General features: G+C 47.9%; 1 protein-coding gene across 1 annotated transcript in view; it reads left to right on the forward strand.

The window, feature by feature from the left end:
• Window positions 1-22260, forward strand: part of CAMKK1 (calcium/calmodulin dependent protein kinase kinase 1) — a 33226-nt gene extending 10966 nt beyond the window's left edge. The window contains exons 4-15 of the mRNA XM_063146393.1: window positions 677-728; window positions 1967-2100; window positions 3055-3091; window positions 4422-4443; window positions 5914-6002; window positions 10654-10853; window positions 11880-11933; window positions 12638-12711; window positions 15722-15809; window positions 17407-17535; window positions 18690-18793; window positions 21826-22260. Of these exons, the coding sequence (XP_063002463.1) occupies window positions 677-728; window positions 1967-2100; window positions 3055-3091; window positions 4422-4443; window positions 5914-6002; window positions 10654-10853; window positions 11880-11933; window positions 12638-12711; window positions 15722-15809; window positions 17407-17535; window positions 18690-18793; window positions 21826-21898 (1056 nt within the window). The 3' untranslated portion in view covers window positions 21899-22260. The remainder of the gene's footprint in view (window positions 1-676; window positions 729-1966; window positions 2101-3054; window positions 3092-4421; window positions 4444-5913; window positions 6003-10653; window positions 10854-11879; window positions 11934-12637; window positions 12712-15721; window positions 15810-17406; window positions 17536-18689; window positions 18794-21825) is intronic.
• The last annotated feature ends 4408 nt before the right edge of the window (window positions 22261-26668 follow it).

Raw genomic sequence — 26668 nt, forward strand, 5'->3', positions numbered from 1 at the left:
GGCCCGGGCCTTCCAGATTCCCCAAGCCATTAAGCACTCTTCTTTTCTTCGTCCGAGAAAAAAGGAACAGGGGAAACATAATAGAATCTTCAGAGAAACAGTTGACATTGGCGTAATTAGCTAATGGCCCGTTTGCTTCTCCGCGCCTGCCTGCCTGGCAAACAGATTCCCGAACCGAAATAGATGCCGTGTTTTCCGTATCGACGCTTCGCGGGAATCGTGTGGCAACGATGGACCTTGACGGACCCGTCAAGCGGGCGAGGAGACGCTTCACGCAAACACGCCACGCGTCTGGAACCATTAAAATCCCGACAACTGGGACCTGTTCAGATTTCTGTTTCCTCCTCATTTCTCCTCCCAGCTCTTTCGGGGGGGGGGGGGGAACAGTTACAAAGATCTAGCGACTTCTTTTTTTCTTTTCATTAGGGGGTGCTTTAGCGCAAATGCTCACATTCAAGAAACTTTTCTGAAAATGCTCTGATAACATAACCCCCCACCTGCATTTTGTATTCTCACAAACATCTTGAGTAAAGGCAGGTAACCTGGTGCCCTCCAGATGTTTTTGGACTAGAACTCCCATCAGCCCCGGACAGAGTTGCTACTCTAAGCCCTGGAGCTTCCTTGGTTTTTATAACACTGCATTTCTCCCCTTCCCTCTTCCTCTTTCCCCCTGCAGGCCATGAAAGTCCTCTCTAAAAAGAAGCTGTTGAAACAGTATGGCTTTCCACGTAGGTATCTGTGCCTTTGAAATAATAATATAATAGTAATATATTTATTTCTTACCCAATTCTCCCCTTGGATCGAGGTGTGGAACAAAATTAGTGCAACAATACAGTATAAATCCGATACATAAAATTAATTAAAAGAGCATATAAAACCAATGCAACGTCAAAAGAACAATCAACACATCTTAAAAATTCTTGGTTTAACATTCATCTGGGTTAGGCCTGCCGGAAGAGGCTAGTCTTTAAAGCTGTCTTAAATTCAGAGAGAGAGTTAAACTGACGCATCTCCTCCGGCCGGCCGTTCCACAGTCTGGGGGCGACAGAAAAAAAGGTCGTCTGGGTAACAGTTGTCAGCCTAGTTTTGGCTAACTGGAGTAAGTTAGCCAAAGGACCTGAGTGTGTGGGGAGGATTGTATGGGAGAAGGCGATTCCAGAGGTAACTTGGACCCAAACCATGTAGGTAATGACCAACACTTTGTACTTCACCCGGAAACTAATTGGCAGCCAGTGATTTTAAAGTTGGGGACACAGGGAGTGGCCTTATGCTATATGTCAGACACTGGCTGGGTTCACACAACACGACAAGCCAGAGTATAGGTTGAGCGTGAGTTGTCAGTGAACCGTGGGTTATTGTTGAACCGTGGGCGGTGGTGGTTGAACCACGGGTGGGTGTGTCGTGTGAACCTATCCGCGCTACCAAATCAAGATTTGTTAACCACGAACAAGCCACAAAGAGGACCCGTGGTTTGTTGTTGGGTTCTGAATTGTGGGTTGCTTGTGGTTAACAAACCATGGTTTGTTTGTGCGGTTGGTTCACACAACACAACAGCCCATGATTCAACAACAACGCATGGTTCAGTGACAACCCAAGATGCAACCCATACTCTGGCTTGTCGTGTTGTGCGAACGAGACTACTGTGTCTGTCTAGCCCTGCATTGTCTGATTCGCAACGGCGCTCCAGGCCGGAACATTCCTTCTCCCCATCGTTTCCACCTGATCCTTTTCCTGGGATTGAACCCAGGACATCCTGCAGGCAAATCCATCTTGCACGAAACACGTAGGTTCCTTCACCAGTGGAAAACAGAAGTGGAGAAAAACCTGGGAGCTTTGAGACTGACAAAGCTGGATTTTGGGGGATGCTGTACTGAACTTTTGGGGAAAGTTTCCCGACACGTTCCGTGTGTTCTGGGGTCTGATTCAGCGGGGCTTCTCTGCTCACCTCCTTGCTTCCTTGCTCAAGGCCGGCCACCACCGAGAGGTTCCAAAGCAGCCGCTGGCGGACAGCCCAAGCCAATGGCGCCGCTGGACCGAATTTATCAGGAAATCGCCATCTTGAAGAAACTGGATCATATCAACATCGTCAAACTGATTGAGGTGGGTGGACTTGTGTCGGGCGTATGTGCGTGTGTGTCGGGGGTGTTGACGCTAACTCCAGCGTCCTGGCTTTGCTTCGGCTGGGTGGGCGAGATGGCGCCCCGCGCCCAAGTACGCTGTGGGGGGGGGGGGTGAAAGCGGCTCACCTGCGTGGCCTGGTTCCTAACAGGCCATGGACCGGTCCCGGTCCGTGGCCCCGGGGTTGGGGACTCCTGTTCTAGTCCACACACCCCTGCATAAACAAGTTCAACTATTTTTTTTTATATCACGGCAGCACGGTTACTAACAGGGACTGGCCGACGAGACCACATCACACCAGTCCTTTCCCAGCTTCATTGGCTGCCAGTCCAGGTCCGCGCCCGATTCAAAGTGCTGGTACTAACATTTAAAGCCCTAAACGGCTTGGGGCCAGGTTATTTGAAGGAACGCCTCCTCCCATATGTACCTGCTCGGACCTTAAGATCATCCACAGGGGCCCTTCTCCGTGAGCCCCTGCCAAAGGAAGTGAGGCAGGTGGCTACTAGGAGCAGGGCCTTCTCCGCTGTGGCACCCCGGCTGTGGAACGAGCTCCCCAGAGAGGACCGCCTGGCGCCTACACTGTACTCTTTTCGTCAATACCAGCTGAAGACCTTTTTATTCTCTCAGTATTTTAACACTTAATTTTAACTTAAATTTAAATTTTACTGTTCTAACTCTGTATTTTAATCTTATATCAATTTCTGCTGTGTGGTTTTATCCTGGTTGTGCTTTTTATACTGTATTTTGTATTTGTGTTTTTAGATTGTTGGTTGTTTTATTATGTTCTTCATGGTTTTAATTTTTGTGAACCGCCCAGGGAGCTTCAGCTATTGGGTGGTATAGAAATGTAATAAATAAATAAATAAAAATAAGATAAAAGGAAAAGGATGCTTATGAATTCTAATAATGCTCTTTTCCTTTGTTCTTTCTTTCCAGGTACTGGATGACCCTGCAGAAGACAATCTGTACATGGGTAAGTAATTCATAAGAATGCAAGATGAGGGAGAGCCCTGTGGGATCACATCTAATATCATTCTGATGCCAGCTAGAGTGAGGGCCCTCCCAGACCTTGGTCCATTTCCTGCTATCTGACTTGATTCCGTCTGTAGCAAGTTGGGGCAGTTAGTGGATTTTCTGTGTTTTTAATTTGTGCAAATTGCAGCAGAAATTTGTGTGAATTGCGCAAATTATAGCTGAAATTTGAGTGAATTGTGCAATTTACAGCTATAACGTGCACAAATTTGGGCTGAAATTTGTGCAAATCTCTATTTGTGCAAATTGAAACCCAGTGAGAAAAACACACACCCTAAAAGTCCCTGGAGTTCAGGGGAAACCCGCATCTCATCTTGCAAATGCAACCCAAGTGGGGCAGGCAGCAGTACGCCCGAAAGGAGTGGATTTTCAAGCGATGGAAATGGCTAATCTGTAGTCCCCAATTTTTGGCCCAAAGTTTTTTGAACCTTTTTTTTTTTTTTTTGGTTCTGGTGTCTTCCTGTAATAAGCCATGAAAACGTAAATATCAGCGGTCACAGTTCCTTCCAAAACTGTGGTAGCTTCTCCTTCTCCATTTGAAGTTACCATACACTTCCTTCAGCAGCTATATGGCAATAGGGTAGAACTTTTTTTTAATTTCAGTTGTGGCACATCCTGTGCATCTTTACTCAGAAGTAAAGCGGTGTTAATCATTGGGCCTACCCCACTGAAGTCATTGGGCCTGTTCAGACGACAACCATCTGTCGGGGATGCTTTAGGGTGGATTCCTGCATTGAGCAGGGGGTTGGACTCGATGGCCTTGTAGGCCCCTTCCAACTCTGCTATTCTATGATTCTATCATTGCATATTGCATGAAAAGAAGGCCCCACACTAGAGGCCTTCAAGAGGCAGCTGGACAACCCTCTGTCAGGGATGCTTTAGGGTGGATCTCTGCATTGAGCAGGGGGTTGGACTCGATGGCCTTAGAGGCCCCTTCCAACTCTGCTACTCTATGATTCTATGACACTTCAGGCTCTGTGGTTAGCAAAACTGTGGTTCTCCAGGGTTAGCACTCACCGCAAGCCGTGCTGTTGCACACTTTAAGCCACGGTTAGAGCCACTCACCCTGCTGCAGACAGTCCAACCGTGGTTTGTTGAGTGAGCTGGGTTTAGTAAAACTCATCACACAGGACACCTTAAACCCTGTTGCTTAACCAGCAGGGCTGAAGGTATCTTCTGAACAGGCCCAATGAGCCTTCTTCTAAATGGGCATGGATAGGATTGCACGGTAAAAATTTACTCCCTGATTTTTTCTTCTTCGTCTCTTCCAGTGTTTGATCTCCTCCGAAAGGGGTAAGTATAGTCATGTAGTTCTGTGGGCACTCAACATGACTGGACCCACTAGACCCATCCCTAAAGAGTCCGAAAATTCAGGCCGCTGTGCGGATCCATATCAGCACACCATTTTCATCGTCGCCAATAGCAGGTCATTGGTCAAGCGAATGGGTTTTAATGACTCATTCAGGACCAAGCCGCCCCATAATCCTTTGCAGTACAACAGGGAGCAATATATTGTTAATAGGGAAATCTATCTCCCGCCCCCCACAGCTCCTGTAAGGGATGCAGCTAAGCTCAGAGAGAAGAGAGAAGTCAAAGTGGGGTGACAGGAGACGTCAGCGTCCCTGCTACTAAAAAAGTGCCAGGGCTCCGTCCCTGTGGGGCCAACCTGGACGACACCACTGGCAAAGTGTCTTACTGGCTGTGTGTATGCTGGCAGTGGGCAATTTGTCCCCTCCAGATGTTTTGGCCTACAACACCCATCAGCCCTATCAGCATAGTCAAAACATCTGGAGGACCATTGCAGTTTGGATATGTTAAAGATCTGGTCTTAGCTGATGACGTGAGAATAGTTCCATGTTTGCTATCAGCAGCTCGGTTAATGATACCTCGCAACTAGAAAAAAGCGCAATCCCAACCTTGGATAAATGGTTGATTAAAATATGGGATAGAGTGTTTATTGTAACAACTACATACTTGATCAGAGGGAGGGAGGGCAGGCAGTGATACGATTCTCGTGTTGAAAAGTGATGTTTTTATTATGTGGACGTATTTCTTTATACTTGTAAAATGGAATATGAATGATTTATCATTTCTTAATTCTTTGTATGATCTAATACTTGTAAGTAAAGGACATCTGGAGGGCCAGATGTTGCCCACCGTATTCTGGGGGCGGGGAGAGTGAGGGATTGACACTAGAATTGGATTTTGGAGGATCTCACCTTTCTTTTTAAAAGGTTTCTGGTCTGCAAAGTGCCTTGTTTCTGGTCTGTAAAGGGATGCCAGGAAGTGTGGGGAGAAACTCTTTTCAAAATGGCGGCCCATTGGGAGGGACGGGGCCCCAGCTGTGGCCTCGTTGAGCAGAGTTCCAGATCTGCTGAGCACATATGTACTGGTCAATGCCGCCCTGTTAATGACGCCATCCGCTTCCCACCGTACATGGCAGGGGCCGTGCCTCCATCATTAAAAGGGAGGTGGCCGGCTACTCTTTGGATGCTGAGCTGGCCTGGAGCTCCGCTCATGGCTGAGTCAGGGCTCTGGCAGGCCAACGGCAGTAAGGATTGGGCCCTGCAGGGCCCCAACATTTGCCCCGTTACGTTTGGTACTGGCACCGGGCCTGCACCTGGGCAGTCCAAGGAGCCAGGATTGATGGTGCTTCTTCATTTCAGAGTTTTCTCCCGGTAGTAAAGCCAGATTTATTCTGTGGAATAAATTATATTATATCCAGCCCACTTTTCAAGTTCCTCTTCGTGCCTCCCTTTTTAGGCCGGTCATGGAAGTGCCGTGTGACACGCCGTTCACCGAAGAGCAAGCCCGGCTCTACCTCAGGGACATTGTCTTGGGCATTGAATACCGTGAGTATCGAAAGGGCCCCAAGTTGCGGAAGGCTGTTCTGGTTGGCTTACCATGCCAGCCTTCCAGACGCGTAGGGCGGCAGCTCCTATCATCCACGGTCCATGTGGCCACTGGTGCTACGGCCTGGATCGTAACCAGGCTTCTGTTATGGGACCCAGATCCAGCAGAGGAACACGGCAGTGGAAAGGGGAGGAGACATTTTTTACTAAACTGCAGAAACTCTAAGCCATACAAATTAAGCTGTGTGCAAATGAAGCGTTGGTCACCCACCTACAATCCATCTCTGCTTTGAAACGATAACAGGGCAAGGGTTAAATCAATCCTGTCGGTGTGATGAGGATTGGGCAGGGTGTGTGGAGAGAAATTCGGTTTTCCCCCTTGCTGGTTTCTTGCTGCAATTTGTAACTCTTTTATCGATTGCGTCCAGGAAAATTTGTGGTTGTTCATGAGGCCGTGGGCTCTAGGGAGCCGTTTTCCTCTGCCGGCGGAACGTGTGGGTTGAGGAGGAAGACAGAGAGAACTCCGCCAAGCGCTGCTTAAACCACGGGGAGGCTACAGGCACTGGGGATGATGGGCCTTCGCCAGTCCAATCCTACCGCGAGCCCCCAGAGTGCCGTTCTCCATACGCCAACCTCAGTGCTAAAGGAAGGAAAGGTTTCAGTTTGAACACCTTGCATTCCGTCACAACAGTGGTGCCGGGTAAGAATTTGGAATTACGGGGCCAAATATAAGCTGCACAAATAGGAACTTCCTTTCAGGGAAAGTCGGCGGTTAATCGGACAGAAATTCGCAGAAGGTTCAGTCCCCGGCGTCTCCAGGTGGGGAAGAAAACCCAGAGAGCCGTCTCAAGCCAATATAGACCATCTTTCCCCAATCGGGGGCCCTCCAGATGGCTTGGACTACAGCTGCCATCATACACAGCCAGCCTGGCACTCAGTCAGGGAAGGCTGGTGTAGACACAGCTGGCTCTCCAGACAGCAGCAGGTCAAGGGAGCCAGTGGAAAAAAGGCCCTGCGTCAGCACCTGGGCTGGCACAGGCGTGCCACGACTTACTTGGGATGAAGCTATTTGCCACAGCATTCTTATTTTTAGATATTTGAGAGTTAGGACTGGGAACGCCCAGGATTAAAATGATGTAAAATGCAAAGCTGAGAATGCTTTAAAAAAAAAAATCAGGGTTGACAAATAGGCTTGTTTCGTTTGGGTTTTTTGCTCTAATATACCTAGAATGTAGAATCATTCCAGATGGGACCAGTGAACGGATTCAATGAAGTGGATTCCTCTGTTCCTATCACATTTTGTCCCCCTTTCCTCCTCCTTGATCCCACCCCCCACAAAATGTTCTGCATCATGGCAATTTGGTAAGACACAATAAACTATGATTGATTGATCGCTCTCCCCCAAACATGCATCAGATTGGCATTGCTGGGAAGGTTACATCATCTGGGGTTGTTTAGCTTGGAGAAGAGGAGGCTCAGGGGAGACATGAGAGAGATGGACGAAATGATGCATGGACTGGAGAATGTGGAGAGGGGGACATTTTTCTCCCTCTCTCAAAATACTAGAACCCAACGGGGTCATCCCATGAAGCTGATGGGTGGGAGTTTCAAGACAAATAAACGGAAATACTTCTTCAGACAGCACATAGTTAAATGATGGAACTCACTACCACAAGATGTTGTGATGGCTTTAAAAGAGGGGTGGATAAATTCCTGGAGGAGAAGGCTATCCATGGCTACTAGCCCTGATGGTTGTGTGCTACCTCCAGTATTCGAGGCAGTAAGCCTGGGTGCACCAGTTGCTGGGGAACATGGGCAGGAAGGTGCTGTTGCACCATGTCTTCCTTGTTCATCCCTGGCCGATGGCTGGTTGGCCACTGTTTGGACAGAGTGGTAGACTAGATGGACCCTTGGTCTGATCCAGCATCAGGGCACTTCTGATGTTCTTAGTATCCCCCGTCTTTGCTCTCTTTCTCTCTCTCTCTCTTTCTCTCTCCCTGCAGTCTTCTTTGAATAGGTGTTAAATCATTTCTCCGCTTTGGCTGCTGTGATGCAAAGCTGATAGTTCAGTGCGTCTCTGCGGCAGCGCCTCACGGATTGCTCTTTGTCCTTGAACTGCGGCAGACGCCTCCGCTAATCCAGTCTAACGCAGCGAGCGGCAGCCTCAGCACACAGCAGGATGTGCCCATGTAGTTCAAGTACAGACACTTTTTTCCCCATTCCCAACAAATGGTGGCGAGGTCGTTCCGAGGCCCAGAGATATTTATCAGGGAAGCCATGCTCAGAAGCATCATTCTAGAGGCAATAGACCCTTCTCTTTCTTGCATCCCTTTTGTCAATAAGCCGAAGATTATTATTATTAATTAGATTTATAAACCGCCCGATAGCCGAAGCTCCCTGGGCAGTTTACAAAGGTTAAAAACAGTGAACATTAAAAACAAATATAAAAAAATTTAAACCATAAAAAGCACAAATACAAACAGACAATATCCATTTAGAACAACTGTTCTGGGATCAGTTAAAAAACCTCAGCATGTGCTGTTAAATGCCTGGGAGAAAAGTCTTGACCTGGCACCTGAAAGATAACACTGTTGGCGCCAGGCGAGCCTCATCGGGGAGATCATTCCACAGTCGGGGGGCCACCACCGAAAAGGCCCTCTCCCTTGTTGCCATCCTCCGAGCTTCCCTCGGAGTAGGCACCCAGAGGAGGACCTTAGATGTTGAGCGCAGCGTACAGGTAGGTTCATATCGGGAGAGGCGTTCCGTCAGGTATTGTGGTCCCAAGCCATGTAGGGCTTTACAGGTTAAAACCAGCACCCTGAATTGGGCTCAGAAACGTATAGGCAGCCAATGCAAGCGGGCCAGAATCGGTGTTATATTTTCGAACCTTCTGGTTCCAGTTATCAATCTGGCCGTCGCATTTTGCACAAGCTGCATCTTCCGAACCGTCTTCAAAGGCTGCCCCACGTAGAGGGCATTGCAGTAGTCTAATTTGGAGGTTGTTTTATACACGAGCAGGTATAACCTAGTGGCAGGGAATCTGCTCTGGTTTTCAGTCAGAACTAGTCAGAACTCCAAATAAGATCTCCAAGGTGCTTGTTCATTAGGCCAACCAAACATCTGCAAAAAAAAAATAATGTGCAAGTTTTCGAGATCTTCAAATCTCGTCATCACATCAGGCAAAATGAGACAAAAAGCAGGTTTGGGGTGGCAGGGAATGAAAAACCTGGATGTTTTCACCGATGTAGCCGTCTTTAATTGTTAGATTTATTGATGTACAGTGGCAGGTTAGCAGGCTTCTCGTGCTAAGAAGCATGCTCCGGTGCGCAGTTTGGTTGTTACGCTACAATGGCCTTTTATTTTGCTAGCGTAGCCCTGTTAACACAGCCTCCGTGCGTTGGTTGGCAGCTTTCCCGCAAGGAATCTCTCTCTCTCTCTCTCCTCTATCCCATCGTCCGCACAAGCAAATTGCAGAACAGCCACTGCAGCAGCGCCTCGGGCACATTACGGATGCAGAGCACATCCATGCGCTGAGGTTTTGCTGCAAGATGCGTGGAAGAAATTGGCTCTGGGCGCTTTCTATCTGTCCTTCCAAAAGGTGCAGAGTCATGGCCTGGAGCTAAAATGATCTCGATTTAGACGCTCTGCACCAGACAAAGCTAGCAAGGAACAGCGATTCAAGCAAAAAAAAAAGTAATAATCATGGAAGCGGGACGGAAATTCAAGGAGAAATAGTTTTACGAAATAAATATGACCCATCTGTGCCGTTCCGATTTTGTCTCGCTGTTTCGTTTCTGTTGATTTTTTTCCAGCGTGTTTACTTGAGAGTAGGTGCCAGGGCTGGCCAGGAGAGTTTGCTGCCTGGTGTGGAGCAGCAAGAGACTCCGCGCCCAACTCAAGGTGTAGAGCATCAAAAGCCAACAAAGTTATTTTTGCACATGAGGCAGACAACTCCACAAACATCGCCTTCACACAGCGCAGAGTTGAATTATGGAACTCACTACCACAAGATGTAGTGATGGCCACCCATTTGGATGGCTTTGAAAGGATAAATTCCTGGAGGAGAAGGTTATCAAGAGCTTACATCTGAGTAGGCATGCAGAGGATTGTGCTGCACCAAAAGCAATATCCCAAGAATGGTTGTTGGAACCATAGTGGTTGTCCACGTGAGGCTTTTATTCCACAAGTTTACCGAGACTTCTGCTTCCGGATTTTTTTGCGGGATTAAAATCAGCTCCTTTACACGTGTTTTTCTCCCCGTGGTTTTTCTTCCTCGGCCTTTCTATATGTTCCATTATACGGCCACTAGGTGGTGGTGCGGTATAGCGGAATCACGCCATTGCATGAGGGTGTTATAGCATCATACAGAAACGATACCACACTTTCCTCATTAGGAAAAAAAAAAACAGCAATAAAGGTTGCAAAGCTTGGGAAAGGCCCGGAAGAAGATGACGTTGAGTCAAGGACCCACAAACTACCGCAGGTGAAGCAATCGCGAGCGCACACAATCACCAGAGCAAGAATCCTATTGTTGACATAAAAGTGAGCAGCCGACAGGGTTGGGGCAGACACCTCTGTACAACATCCAGTTTCTCAGCAGAATAGCCGGAGAGATCCTTATATCCGCCTTTTTCTTTTCTTGACTTTGTAGTGCACTACCAGAAGATCATCCACCGAGATATCAAGCCTTCCAACTTGCTCCTGGGCGATGATGGGCATGTCAAGATCGCCGATTTCGGAGTTAGCAATCAGTTTGAGGGCAACGACGCTCAGCTTTCCAGCACTGCAGGGACGCCAGCCTTCATGGCCCCTGAAGCTATTTCGGAGTCCGGAAAGAGCTTCAGTGGGAAAGTGAGATTCTACTTAAGTGATTCCACTCCCCCACCACTTGTGCAATGGGAGGAACTAACAGCTGGGATGGGATAAGCAGAGGATGGACAAATAAAATCTCTCCCACCCCCGTACAGCACATCACTTCCATTGAACCACACAGGAAATGAATGGCTAGGGATGCCAAAGAAAGCCAGTTTTGGGCCGGGGGGTGGGGGCTCGATAAGCGTTGGTTGGCTCAGCCCGCCGGACTCTGTTCTGTCTTTGAGTTGGGCCAGCTGACAGAATTGCTGTAAGTAATAATAATAATTCTGTAAAAAAAATCCCACAAATTTCAGTTGTGAATTGTGCGAATTTGCATAATTTGTGCAAATCGGAGCCATGCTTTGCCCAAATTCTGCAAGTGCCCGCAATTCACAGCTCACATTCGCGCAATTCACAGCTCACATTCACGCAATTCACAGCTCACATTCACGCAATTCACAGCACAAATCTGCACAAATTTGCAATCGTAATTTGTGTAAATTTAGTTTTGCGCACATCATGACCGAGAGACATAAAAAATTCTTTAAAATTCCCAGAACTCAGGGAAACCGCACAGCTCAGCTTGCCAAGTTGGGCACATTGCAGAAGTCCAGCAAGCCCCCAAAGGGTGGGGTTCCCCAGCGACGTTTGCCCTGCAAGGAGGACTAAAACTGTCTATTCATGCATGCTGCTGACACGCATTCTGCCCTGATCTCAAAATCACTCCCTCTATTTCCAATGTTCAGAGGTGACGTGCAGTTGCTTACATAGCCAAAACAATTTCACCCACTCATGAGTGGGAGATATCAGCAGGCTGAGGGCAACCCCAGGTTTTTGCAGCAGGACAATACATCTTTGAGGGGGAAACCGTCAAAAGAGGCAGATGAGGACGGAGAGCGTGCTCAGTGACCACAAAAGAGTGATGGACAGTTGTTGGGGGTTGTTGAACCCCGGAAAACCAGGAGAGAGGTGGAATGGAATGGCATCTATCGCGTTAATAAAATCGGCTTGCTTCTTTTTCAGGCACTGGATGTCTGGGCCATGGGGATCACTCTCTTTTGCTTTGTATATGGGAAGGTAAGGCGTCAGTTAAAATGGGGAGCCTGGTTTTGGTAGTGGGGGTGAACACAGGCGGTACATCATGGCCTCTATAACCAAGGAAAAATGCTGCACCTCCAGAGAGGCATACACATTAGCTGCGCACATTCTGAATTCTTTTCCCAAATAACTTGCAAACACTGCTCTCAGCTTCAGTTTCATCCAGGACCAGCCTCCCGCCATGTCTGGGGATAATGGGAGTTGTGGTACAACACATCTGGAGGGGGAACCTTTTCCAGTCTAAACATGCATAGGATTGTAGGACTTTTTTCTATCTAAACATACATAGTAGGACTTTTTGCTGTCTAAACATGCATACGATTGTAGGATTTTTTTCTGGCTAAACATGCATAGTAGGATTTTTTGCTGTCTAAATATGCATAGGATTGTAGGACGTTTTTCTATCTAAATATGCATTCGATTATAAACCCCTTTTCCAGTCTACACATGCATAGGATTGTACAACTTTTTTTCTATCTAAACATGCATAGGATTGTAAGACTTTTTCTATCTAAACATGCATGGGATTATAAGCCCCTTTTCCCGTCTACACATGCATAAGATTGTAGGACTTTTCTCTGTCTAAACATGCATAGGATTGCATCCTAAAGGCTGTGAATGCTCCTGCCAACAGAGCGTTCCCAAAGGCCAGCCACCGAGGAAAACTTTGGTTTGTTTTACAGTGTCCGTTCATTGACGAATTCATTCTGGCCCTTCACAACAAGATCAAGAACAAGCCCTTGGAATTTCCAGGAGAGTAAGTAAACCTGACAAAGGTGTGGAATGCATGCACAGGACTTTTTTGCTGTCTAAACACGCATAGTAGGACTTTTTTCTATCTAAACATGCATAGTAGGCTAGATTTAGCAGCACACCTCTCTAAATCTCTGCATTGAAATATGTACTCACAAAATCTGTCATGCATGGCAGGAAGGCCGTTTCTGACCTTTTCCTGAAGCTCTCGCAGGAAGGTGCATTACCAATCTAAACCGTCCGCCCTCAAAACATACAAACACGCACGTACACCCCTTCCAAAAAAAAAAACCCGTGTGCTTTGGATGCAATGCCAGTGTTGCGATTTTTCCTATCAGGCAAAGAATTGCTGACCTACTTGCATTAATTAATCCTTCGCCTCCAATTGCAAATGTAAAGATGATATCATATCGCTGCTTGGAAAGGCGTAGGGGAACGGGTGGGTGGAGAATTTAAGGTGGGGCGCAGGGGAATGAGCCCGAGAAAAGTAGCGCCTTTTATCCTGGTTGTGTTATAAAACCATTGAATCCGCAAAGGGCTTTGCCGTCTTTTTCCCCCTCCCGTTCCGGCTCTTAACTGCCTACGTGGAAGATCATTATAACTAGGGCTGAGCTGAAAAAGCAGAGCCACCCATTTTGGGGAGGGGGTTGGCAGTTTGGAGGACCCCGTGCAGACTGACGGGTGTGTATTGTGCAAGTGTTTGAATAAGCCACCTTGCAATCTCCCAACTAGCCGTGCTTTTGAAGTTCAGGGCCTTGAAGGGTTCCCTGCTGCAGGATCCAATGTGTTTTGGTGCCTTCCCACCTCGCTACGAGGAAAGGTGGAAAGAACTGGTTAAAGAATAAAAGAATTCTTTATCCCGAAGGCTTCAAGTGAATGTACTTAGAAATCCCTTGCAGACCTTCCAGATTCCAGCTCAAATTTGAGCAGTTCAAGAGAAGTGACTTGAGCAGCAAACAAACATAAAAGGAATAAACTGTTGCAGTGTGCAGCGTTGTTTTTCCAGTGTACCAGTTAGCCGGCCAGGCGCTCCTCTCCGCTACTCCATTACGCCGCAAAACAGGCAGTCCATATTCTGGGCCCACTGACCATGCTCCGTCTTCCTTAGGCTGTTCCTTGTTGCAGGGGAGAGAGAGAGAGAGACGTTTCTGTTTCCCATAAAATTCGTTGTAGTCCTGCAAACCCTGCGGTTTCCTGGAGTCCGCTGCTGCTAACCCCTTGCATGGGTAGTGCAGTTTTCGCTACATAAGCGTCGGCACTCAGCAACCTGAACGTCGTAAATAGAAGGAATAGCGGGGATGGTTCTGCCCACCTTCTCCAAATCGCTTTATTATATTTGGCTTTATTAGTCAGCTCGGGAGTGATTCTTCCCATCTGCCTCCGCAGCGAGGGGTTAACTTTTAATGGGCAACTTTTCCCTTCCTCCTCACATCTCCCGCGGCAATAACTCGGGCTGCCTGGCTTATTTTGACATCCCGGTGACCTGCTATCTCCCATCTAAAAAGGCCTCTCTGCTCATTAGTGTGTAGCGAGGCGGAGCGGATGACGGCTGTGTTGACTCAATGTTTAAACGAATCCCATCAATTTGATAAAAGCCCGACCTGGGAGGGAGGGAGAGGAAAATATCTTGAAATTAGAATGTACTGGGTGAGCTCCACTTTAGATCTCCCACGCGGAGCATATACCACCATGGCTACCTGAGGACGTGGTCTTCTGCCTGTTAGGAAGCCTTAGGAATCTCTGCTTTTACTTCCTTGAGCGTGAAGGGAAATAAGTCACCGACAGACCATCCTTCGGCAGCGTTGCTTAACTTTTACCTCTCGGGGGCTGTCTATACGTCCTCTAAGCCCTGCAAATCGACGCTGCGTTGGATATGCAAAGCAGTAGCTGCTTCGGGGCTTTCCTCCGAAGCTGTGTGTTGGAAAAATCGGGGGCTTGTCTGAGTTTTCCCCGAAGAAGCGAGGTCACCACAGCCCTTCCTGGGGAGATCCTGGGCAGATGGTGACTGGTGATTGGTCGCCAGAAGGCAGGGAGATAGCGGGGAGAAAGTACCCAGACGACCACTGGGAAACCCCACACTCCCTCTTGGCATGGGGAATTCCTACCTCCACCCTGCAGCAGCGTTACCGCGGGGTTTCAGGGAGAAGGAACGGCAAAGCCGTAACATAATGTTCGTAGGTCAAGGACCCGTGTGTTTCACACTCCAAAAGAGCGGGTTCCATCTTGTAGCATACAGGTTTTGTTTTCGTTTGGTTTTCAAGGGCTTTTAAAAATGGTTTCGCCTCCCCAGTTCCCCGAGTGATAAGTGGTTCTTTCCGGGGGGAAGAGGGTTGTGTTTTGAAAAGGGATGTCAGAAATATCCACAATGGAATCGAAGGAGTTCGAATTTCTATGAATCCGTCCCATGGATTGCGCAGCGGGTCATTCACACGAATCCCGTGGACTTGTTGGCCATGTTTTTAAAAACGTTCCGGAATTTTATGCACATTTGGTTGTAGAAAAATACATTAAATTAAAAGTCCCTAATAATGCCGTGCAGAGAAGTTGTATGGGTAACCAAACAGTGGAGACTGGTGGCTCCGATGTCAGCAGGGCAACGAATCGGCTCTGGGTTTCAGTCAGAACTCTGAAGGAGTTAGAGCTTACGTACCTTGGAGAGCACTTTCAGAGTTCTGACTGAAACCCAGAGCGGATTCGTCGCCCCGCTAATATAGGAGCCACCAGCCTCCACTGAGAAGTGTTGGACTACAACTCCCATGATTCCTCACTGCTGGTGTGGGCTGTGCTCATGGTGCTTTCTCCTCCGATCAACAGATTTTGTGGTTATAGGTCCGGTTGTGATAAGTGGAGCAAAAGCTACCTTTGTGCAAGTGAAACGTCTCTTTAACAGCGCCTGTCTAGCTACAGGCAAAGTCAGTAAGACTGTAACCCAGTAAGACAGCATTTGGACAAGGAGGGATGTGGGAACCTGTCGCTTCTGTCTGAACCACGTTCGTTGTGTTTTCTTCCCCCAGGCCCTGGGTCAGCGAGGACCTCAAAGATCTGATTCTGAAGATGCTGCAAAAATCACCCGAATCCAGGATCACTGTTCCTGAAATTAAGGTAGCATGAGCATTAATGACTTATTCAGGGTCATAAGAACATGAGAGCCCTGCTGGAGCAGACCAAGGGTTCGTCTAGTCTAGCATTGCGTTCACACAGTGGCCCACAAGCAGGACACGGGTGCAACGGCACCCTCCCTCCCATGTTCCCCAGCAACTGGAATACAGAGGCTGGAGACAGTATAGAGCCATCAGGGCTACTAGCCATTGATAGCCTTCCCATCCAGGAATTGTCCAACCCCCTTTTAAAGCCAACCAAATTGGTGGCCGTCACCACATCTTCTGGTAATGAGAAGTGAAAAAGTCCTTCCTTTTATCTCTCCTGGAAACTCCTGCCAAACAGCTTCCTGGGATGTTCCCTTTGGGTTCTAGAGAGAGGGAGAAAAAGGCCTCCCTCTCCACATTCTCCGCCCCATGCAAAATTTTGTACAACGCCATCATGTCTCCCCTTACCCACCTTTTCTCCAAGTGTAACCATCCCAGCTGTTGTAACTAGGGCTGTGAACAGCTCCCCCGATTCGCCTCGGAGGCCGATTCGGAGCTTCTAAACCGGCCCCGATTCAACTCGGGGTGCCTCCAAATCGTCCCGGCCTTTATTCCGAGCTCAACAGTCCCAGCTGTTGTAACCGTTCCTTATAGGGGAGATGCTTGAGTTGCCCTCTTCTTTACTTTTCCCAACTGTACAATCTCTTTTTCTTTTTTTTTAGGCTTAGGCTCAGCAAAATACACTTTTTTTTAACATCATCCCAAATTCAATCATTTGCAAACAGTTCTCGAAAGAACGCACTCCTGTTCGCATTCAGGAATGCTGAGGGGGGGCCCCTGGTTCACGTGATTTGCGAACGAAACAAATTTTCCCCGCTCGAAAGCACTGTACGGATGCGGAGTAGTAGCGCGCGGCCTGCCCCCTGGTGGCAAACAGAAGAACAGCAACAGCCAAGGAGGCTGACGTAGTTATCCAGGCGGAGGCAGGTGCACAAAAGTGGCCAGGTGAAAGCCAGATGCAAAATGGTGGTTCATGGGGCGGAGCCAATTTCGCCCTGTAATGGGTGACAAATTCTAATCTCCGTCTGAGATTACTTGGATGGCGCCTTCAAAGTTTCTGCCTGAAACCTGGAGCAGATCTGGAGCTGCTTCCTATCGTTAAAGAATTGGGACCCTCGCTGATCGGACACCCTGCAAAGGTCCACATCCCAGCAGAGGCCCCACGGACGATGCTTCTCCCCTTCCCCATTGCAACCTCCAGCGTACAAAGTTCTTCTCATAGCTCAGAACCTCCAGCGTACAAAGTTCTTCTCATAGCTCAGAACCTTCATGCCACGCATCACCTTACTGTTATATAGAGAAAGAGGTAATAATAAGTCTCAAAAACTCTGACTACATGCTAGTTGGTCTTGCATTCCATCTCATGGCGCTGCAGGGAGGTGAGGCACTAATCCTAGGCCAAGTGCAAGCATTCCTCACTGTTTTTTATTCCAGTGCAGTTACCTTTTCGTAGCAACTTCCTGTGGTTGATACCGCCCCAAGTGTCCAAATGATCCATGCCACGAATGGCCTGCCAATCATTACCATGTACTTTGGCTGTCTTTTCCATGTAGTTGCATCCTTGGGTGACCAAGTTTGGTGAGGATCCACTTCCTCTGGAGGAGGAGCATTGCACCATCGTGGAAGTAACTGAAGAGGAAGTGAAGAACTCCGTCAAGACCATCCCAAGCTTACCTGCTGTGGTGTGTATCGCTGTGGCTGTGGTGCTCTGTGGTGCGACACAAAAACCTGGGCCCCTCTTGGTATTCAAGATGGTGGCCATGGAAAATAGTTCTTGACCATCTTCCCTGGGGAGCCCTTTGATGTATCTGAACACTGCTCACATGTCTCCCCTCGGTCTCCTTTGCTCCAGAGTGAACATCCCAAGTTAGAAGCATAGAATAGTAGACTTGGAAGGTAAGGCCATCGAGTCCAACCCCCTGCTCGATGCAGGAATCCACCCTAAAGTATCCCTGACAGATGGTTGTCCAGCTGCCTCTAGTGTGGAGAGCCCACAACCTCCCTAGGTCACTGATTCCACTGTCGTACTGCTCTAACAGTCAGGATGTTTTTCCTGATGTCCAGCTGGAATCTGGCTTCCTGTCACTTGAGCCCATTATTCCATGTCCTGCACTCTGGGAGGATCGAGAAGAGATCAGTTATAATAGAAGTATCAGGTCCTACGAGGGCAGTTCCTTCAGCCTGTCCTCAACTCCCTGTATCATCTTTGCTGCCCTCCTCTGAACCTGGGCCTGATCTACACCAAGCAGGAGATAACACTTTGAAAACAGTTTGAAAACTGTGTACGTAGCGTCTCCGGCACCCAAACAGTTGTCAAAACCATTATAAACAATTATAAAGCAGTAGTGTAGGCCCTGCCTGTTCTAACCCGTCAATGTCCTTCTGGAAATGGGGTGCCCAGAGGCCTGCCATTTTCCCACCCTGCCCCTCCTGATCCCTTTGTATTTCTTATTTTTAAACACACACAGAGAGAGGAGAAACCAAACACAGCTATAACATTCTTCTCACTATCTGTTACAACCATAAATAATCAATTGCGTCAGGAACCGCCACCATTTAGACTATATAATTGAAGTATCAGGTCCTAAGGTCCATCTATGTTGTATTTACTGCTTCTTTGGTGACAAATCCATCAATGCAGCTTTTCCAATGCTTCAAACGATGCTCCAAAGAATTCTAGAAGGAATTTTCTGTATTTAGAAATGCAACAAAAGGGAAGCAGGGTTCTTCAAAGTTGTCCATATGTCTTTCTCCTTCTGTGTGTTTTCATTTACTTGACATTAGATCTTTTTGCATTTCTGATTCTTTCTTCCTTCCTTCCCCTTTTCCCCCAAAGATTTTAGTGAAAGCCATGCTGAGGAAACGGTCGTTTGGAAACCCATTCGAGGCCCAGGCGAGACGAGAGGAGCGGTCCATGTCTGCCCCCGGAGATTTATTGATGTACGTCAACCCATCTTTTCATGCTCACTTGTACAATTTGTGTACGTCTCGTTTACCAAAAGGAAGGAGTGAGGAAGATGGAACGCTAGGCCCATTATCCACACCCAGCACAACACACCACTTAAAAAAATTCCTCAATGCCCCAGCATTGCTCTGGGTCACTGTATAAATTAAAAATGGCAGCCCCCAATTTAAAAGGGTGTCTCGTGGCTATCCATCATGACTGACAGGTCAGACAGAGAGCCGGCATTGCCTAGTGGTTAGAGCGTTGGACTGGCAGTCGGGAGATCCGGGTTCTAGTCCCCACTCGGCCGTGGAAGCTCTCCGGGTGACTTTAGGCCAGTGACAGATTCTCAGCTCAGCCTAACTCATAGGCTCGGTTCAAACAACACATTTTTCAATGGTGGTTTTAGAACTCCAGTTTTTACACCACCGTTGAGAAATGCGTTGTCTGGTGGGAAAACACACATCGGTGGAGGGTTTTTTTGGGGAAACACACCACACTGAACATCCATGCTGTGCAGAGGACAGTTCCTGCACAACTGTTGTGTGGTGGGCTCCGTGAAGTTTCCCGTTGCGTTGAGTGGACTTTTCCCACTGGCTTTAGAGTTCTCTGGCAAGAGTGACGAAAAGGGCGAGTGCCGCTCTAGGAGAGCCGCCGGGATTGCTTTTTTCTTTTTTTGCAGCAATGGCTGCTGCTGATGATGATGATATTATTATTATTGTTGTTGTTGTTGTTATTATTATTATTATTCCTCCACTCTCCTTTACAGCTTTGGTTGCACCGACTTTGAATTATGGAAAATTAGCAATTGTAATGTTCCGTGTATTTCCACATCGGAAGGAAGGATAATAGCTTTCATGTTCCTCTAAAAGAAAATTAAGGAAAGGAGAAAGGCAATTAGGCCAACAACAACAACAAAAACCACCAAAAAAAACCAACCTCATTTTCAATTTCACGATCAATTTGTTTAATTAGGCATCTGGAAAAGGAACAGCGGGAGCCCGCCTGCCTCCTGCCCAAATCGCAATGAAGGCTGTGGGCCTGTTAGGGTTAATGTTCTCTCATTTCCCGTGAAGCCGTTGGACCAGCTGGGTTCACTTTTTGGACACCCCCCCCCCCAGTACCAAGTCATAATTTCCCCAAAACGAATTTGTCATTTTCAAGAAGGTGGAAACAGCAAAACTCTTCGCGGTCCCACTCCTTGAAGCTGGTCGCGATTGGGGGAATGAAGACATTTCCTGTTCTAATGTCTGTGTTATCGCAAATTGAATTGACTTCCAGAGCAATCCAGATTGCTCAGAAGTAATCGTGCACGTCGTCCCCCGCCCCAATGCGGCCAACCACATGGCTGCAGGAACCACAAGCAGTAACACACACCCCCATGCTGCTGCAATGCCCCCCCTCACAACCAGCCTTTGGTGCCAGAATGGTGCGCCCATCCAGAAGCCGCTCTGGGAGAGCAACTTCCGGGCGTGCCGTTCCGAAGCCAGGATGCTGGAGTGGGGGGGCATCCCAAAACTATCCCCTCAACCCCCACCCCCCGGTCCGTGAAAAAATTGTCTTCCACGAAACCAGTCCCTGGTGCCAAAAAGGTTGGGGACCACTGCCATAAGGGATGCAATCCTATGTGTGTCTGGGCATTTTAAAAGTCCTACAATCCTATGCATGTGTAGGCAGGAAAAAAGTCCTACAATCCTATGCATGTTTAGGCAGGGGGGCAGGAAGTAGAGCAACTCCCAGCATGCTCCAGCCAGGCTTCCCCCCCCCCCGCCTAAACATGCATAGGATTGTAGGTGGTTTTTCTGCCTAAATGTCCACAGGGTTGCGCATTAAATGAATCGCATCTAGCACGAAGGCGTCCTTCCTTTGGGCTGTCCAGAAACAACCTTTCGGTCCCTTCCAAATCCTCTCTGACTTCTAGTCCCTCCTCCTTCCTCTTTTCCTCACTCGCCACCTCCATCAACGTTTTATTTCCTTCGCTTGGCTCTGCAAAATCCCCGTCTTCCGCCTGGCGCATGAAATCTCATTATCAAGTCGTCGTGTCCAGCTTTTCTTTCCACCATTTCCTTTGTTTTTCTTTTGCCTGCAGGCACGGTTTTCGGTTAAGCCCATCTATATATTTGCACCCATCTTTAAGGTAACTCAGCATCTTTGCTCCCACCCCTGTGCAGTAGATCATCCGTCTGTATATCTGTGGTACATGTGCGTGTTGTCCTAGAGAGAAGACATTACTGATCTCCCTAGAAGAGTACATTTGCGTGATGCTTCATGTTTTAGACATGAAACGCCTTCTTCTCTGTCCCCTCCTAGCTTCTTTTTACAGCTTCGATTGACGCAGCTTGGGTGTTGTGGGTTTCTCCAAGTGACAGGGTTTAGCTAGTCCCCACTGCTAGTCCTGGGGACAGAATAAAATGTCTACGCAGGACAGGCCTTTATTTGAATGGCTGTCAACAGGCAGTCCTCTCTTTGAAGGCGTCCTCTGCTTGAAAGACTGTGCGGTTCAAGTCCAGTTTAAAGAAAACCCTAAAGAAGGGATAGCAGGCAGGTCCTTGGAAGCCAACCAGCCGCAATTAACCCAGGCACAGCAGACGAAGCAAGCATGCCGATGAAAAGCCAGAGCTTTGGATAATCTCTGGATGATCCGCAGTAGATCAGCAAGGGTTTCAAATTCCCAATTGCAGTGGGGGCCGATGGCTCCAATGTCAACGGGGTGGTGAATGCGCTCTGGGTTTCCATCAGAACCAGTCAGAGTTCTTCTTTAGAACTCTGACTGGTTCTGACGGAAACATGGAGCAGAATCACCGCCCTGCTGACATTGCAGCCACCAGCCTCCACTGAACTCTGTCCCTTCGATGATATCTTCTCTCCAGAAATGCCGTTTCATTGCAGGTCCAGAACCCACAATGTAGGTCCCCGTCCCCCCCGGTAAACCGTTTGGAGCCGTTTACGGTGGGTGCTGTCACATGACCGTGCGTTTTGCCCCTGCATGAAATCTCACTTTGTCTTCGTTTCTCTCGCACGCTTGCAGAAAGCAAGGCAGCCGGGAAGGGATTAAAGACCCGGACCTTCCCGATGTTGATGAAGACGAGACCACTTCCTGAAGGCCCCGGGCAATGGCATGTCACGGACCCCATCATTCAACCGCTGCTGCTGCTGCTGCTGTAGCCATTACGAGCGGTGGTGTCATCTTGCGCACCGTGATGTTCTCATCAACCAAAGTTCGTGACTTGCAAAAAAAAATCGAGATACATACATACTCACGTACATACATGACCAAGGTGATAAAGCGGCGAAACCCCAGCTGGTGGAGGAAGACGGAGCGGTTGATTCTTCTGCAACCGGCTGTCCGCATGCGTTCACGTCGTCAGACATTGTGGTGTTGTGTACTTGACCTGTGCCTCACCTCCCGGTTGCGCCTCATAGCGTGGTCTGTGGCCGGCGCCCGCTGGTAATTTGACTAACGGGCGCCCGTCTGTTTCGTAAATTCCGCCCAGCGTTCCCCGCCAGTGACCGTTGGGCTCCAACGGGCAGCGCACTGCCTGCGTTCCAGTTATTTATTTCAATTTCTGAATACCAGAGATCCAGCAGCCGTGTTGGTTCTTCCGAGACTGATTTGGTTGATTACATGGTGGAATTGTACATTTCGGAAACCGGTCTCTTCTCGTTGGGATTGGTGATCCCTTCTCCAACCTGGCGTCCTCCAGGTGTTGGACCCCGCATGCCTGGGGATAATAGGAGTTGTAGTCCAGCCCCTCTGGAGGGCACAAAGTTGGAGAAGGCTGCCTTCACACAGCTGGGATCTGCCTGTCTGTATATGTTGGGATGTGCCCAGGGAGGCTTCCGAAATACTCCCTTCCCCCCCAAATTTCGGAGTTTCTGAAACGACACCGGTGTGTTAGGTAGGAATCCTCTTCGGTTCCTCTCCCTTTTGTCAAAACAGATCTACAGCTTGATATTCCTTTGTACATGCCTTCCCCCGTGCACATGATGCATGTCTGTTGAACCCAAGCCAGAAAACTAGAAGTAACAGTCAGATGGATGCCAAAACCAGGGAGGGATTTGTAATGAGTAACTGTGGAAGTCCAGAGACGGATCCCTCCAGGTGGGACCACCACCCCTCCTGGGCGCCAAATTAAAACAAAATTAATGGCGTCCGTAGCAGCGACGGTATGCTGAAAGGGTCAAAAGGAGCTTGTTTGCAAATTAAATTTGACCTTTTGGGCAATCTGTAGGTTTACAGACAACGCTGTGTATTTATTTTTTAATTTGAGGGGGCACAGGTGAGCCATGCCTTGCCCACCCGTTGTAAAACTTGTCCGAAGGCCTGACAAACCTTAGGAAGAGGAAGATGCCAGCGTTACAGGAGCTGGTTAAAAGCAGCGGGACTCGCTTCTGGGAATTGCTCGGAGTTGTTAACTTTGGCCAGCCCATCAAGGACGCTGTCGGTCACACCGATGGCGGAGAGATGAACCACTAGCCTAAAATTGGCCTGCCGGCAAGAGGGTGAGACCCAGCGTCCTGGCAAGCGATACATGGAGCGTAAAGTCAGCAATGCCAGAGGAGAGACACACACCCCCTAAAAGGGGGAGGCCCACTGCGTGCTCGGAGACCCATTCGCAGCAAATCTTTCTGGATCCCATCTGAATTTTGTTCAAGTTTAAGCCCTGGGGCTTTGCAGTTCATTCTTACTTGTGCTGTCCAGTTCACGTGCAATGAACTGAACTTCTTTTCTCTTCTACGCCTGGCCTCTGCCCTGTTGTAACTCTCTTTGTAACTCCGGGCGGAAACACGGATAAGAAAGAACGCGCGTGATAAAAGGGCAGCATTTTGCAGGGAGACCGGTCACACCATTTCACTTGGTAAAAGAGGCGGGTGATGAGAGGAAAAGAAATAGAAGAATTGCTATAGATGAAAATTCTCTGCGGAGCAAATTCTGAGGCATGTCCCGTGCGCCTACCAGAACAATGCCTTGGGTGTGTTTGACAGGGACCCAAAGCAACTTTTCTAGGGAACAAGGAAATCCTAGTATCAAAGAATAGTAGAGTTGGAAGGGACCTCTAAGGCCATCGAGCCCGACCCCCTGCTCAGTGCAGGAATCCACCTTAAAGCATCCCTGACAGGTGGCTGTCCAGCTGCCTCTAGTGTGGGAGAGCCCACAACCTCCCTAGGTAACTGGTTCCATTGTCGTACTGCTCTAACAGTCAGGACGTTTTTCCTGATGTCCAGCTGGAATCTGGCTTCCTTTAACTTGAGCCCGTTATTCCGTGTCCTGCACTCTGGGAGGATCGAGAAGAGATCCTGGCCCTCCTCTGTGTGACCACCTTTCAAGTATTTGAAGAGTGCTCTCATGTCTCCCCTCCATCTTCTCTTCTCCAAGCTAAACATGCCCAGTTCTTTCAGTCTTTCCTCATAGGGCTTTGTTTCCAGACCCCAATCATTGATTCAAGAACTGGCTACTTACGAAACAATGTCAACGAGGTCAACCCTTTTCTGCCTACCTGAAATCCCTGAACTGAACCTGATCTAAGATCTACCATTTTTTCATGGTTGAAACCCCAACGGTCTGAACTTAGAGCATAATTTTTGCAAGAAAAGATGCTGGAATTAGGGACAGATGGGTTGATCCCTCCTCCATTTCTTATTTTTCCAGTCTTACATTTAGTTCATCCTGAAGTTCAAGATTTTTTTTCCAAGTTCACCTGAAAATTCATAAGCCTTTTTGTGCACTTTCCTCCTGTTTTCATAGGCATTTTTGCCTAATTTTCACTTTTTTTGCAAGCGGTTTTCCTAACAGAATGCATTTTTGTACGCGTTTTTTGATTAGAGAACTCCCATCGCAAAATCCAGAGAAGCGGTCGATTCGAAGGATGAAAGTGTGAAATTAAAGAAGTTTGTGGAACGCTAAACCCAACACATTTCTCCCCATCTCTGGCTGGGTCTACAACTTGCATCCTTTGTTCCAGAGAGGGAGACCAATGAACACAGCTACAGGGATCAGCCTTACGAAGCAGTACATAAAAATCCAATGTGTTGATGAAGAGAAGATTAAATCCTCAGCCCAATGTGTGTGTGTTTGAGCCATTGTGAAATACAGCAAGGGAGCACTCCAGGAGAAGCTTTTTCAGTCATTATGAAGCAGTCACGTTTAAAAATTAACATTAAAAAAAGCTCTGTATTCAAAATTAGAGACAGATGGATCACTGGGTTTCAGGTTTATGTCAGTTTCCCTCAAGTCAGTTTCATCCTGCATTTACATCACTTTGTGGCTGTGGTTTTTTTATATATATACACAAGAAAAATTGCATTGCTTTTGGATGTATTTCCCCCCACGAAGTATACATTTTTGTAAATAAAACACATTTTTGTACTCATTTCCTCCTAAAACATGCATTAATATTTTTTGCACGTTTGGGTCTGTTTTCTGAGCCCAAGACTGGCTCAGAAAATTCGGAGGACTGCGAAATAGCTGTTTCCTAGCCTTCCATATTCATCTAAGTGCGAATCGAGTTGAGTCGTTTAAAAAATGCAGACCAAAGGAAAACCCCGGCATCCCGATTCAAGATTCCACTTCCCAACATTTCGAAATTTATTCCACCCCTCTGTAAATTGTGTGCAAGTTCCTGCCCTTCCCAAATTAAGTCGGTGTGAGCCATTCCATCGCTTTCCAAACGCATGGCTGTTGATCGTTCGTCGCTGAGTTTTCTTCACTTTAACATCTACATGCTACCTCAAGATGAATTGCTAATCCCGTTCAAGTAGTTACGTCTGTCCAATGTAGTCTGTGGTCAAAATGTAACCGCAAATGGGTTTGCACGGCCACCAAACGTGAAACTCATTGGCACGTCATCCAAAACTGGACAAGAAATAGTCGTATTTAGCATTTACGTAGCGCACTTTCTAAGGGCTCCCGTAGTGCTTACAACAACCCTGCAAGGTGGACTGGTATTACTGCCCCCAGCTTAGAGACAGGCGCTGAGGATTTTCAGGGAATTCTCAGCTGGGCCGAAAGCTGAACAGAGCTGTCTAGCTTGTGCTCTGCTTCACGACGTTAACGCAGTCTTCAACTGCTAAGAACCTGTAGTCCACCCTTGATCTCTGATGTGGGCTTGGGTGTGCATCAAAACACACCCTCACTTTGCATGCAAAGTAATCCTCAGCAGGTAATGAGCCACACTTAACACCCCACCCCTTTGCCCAGGGGTAACCGAATGAGCCGTGGATAATGTACCTTGCAGTTCGTGCATTCTTAGTGTTGTTGTCATGGTGCCTTAATTACTTTAAAAAATTTAAAGACCCTCCCCAATGTTGCGAAACTCCACGCATCCCTTTTTCTTCTTTTTTTTACTTTTGTGCTGCTTTGCACCCAAGTTACACGCCTGTTCTGTGTCAGTACTTTGTGTGTGTTCGGTGTGAAGATCAACGATCTGTATGTATATTTATTCTCCCAACTCCAAGAAACTGAAAGCATGAGGCTGTGTCCGTAGTCACGCACAGCGATGGCCTCAGCCGCCGTTGCGTTGTAAATATGTATCATGACTTAGAGAGCTTATTTTGGGGAGTGGGGGGTTTTGCATGCTTTTGTATTCTAGAGAATGGAAGGGACGAGGGAGAGGATGGTGGAAAATGCCAATAAAGTACTTGGAAAAAACAAAGCACCAGTTGAGTCATGCTCATGTGTTAATCAAGCTGCCGTCCTTCCCCCAAATGCTCATAATGGATCTCTCCTGGTGCAGTTCGAGATGGATATGATGGTTTCACCTGGAGCAAAGGCAGAGGATCCTAGTTTCAATTCTCCCCCCACCCCCATTTCAAAGCCTCCCTGCACATAGAAAGCTAGCACGGAAGGATTTTAGGATATGCTTCTCCTTGAA

This window comes from Elgaria multicarinata, chromosome 22, assembly GCF_023053635.1.
Source record: "Elgaria multicarinata webbii isolate HBS135686 ecotype San Diego chromosome 22, rElgMul1.1.pri, whole genome shotgun sequence".
Lineage (NCBI taxonomy): Eukaryota > Metazoa > Chordata > Lepidosauria > Squamata > Anguidae > Elgaria > Elgaria multicarinata.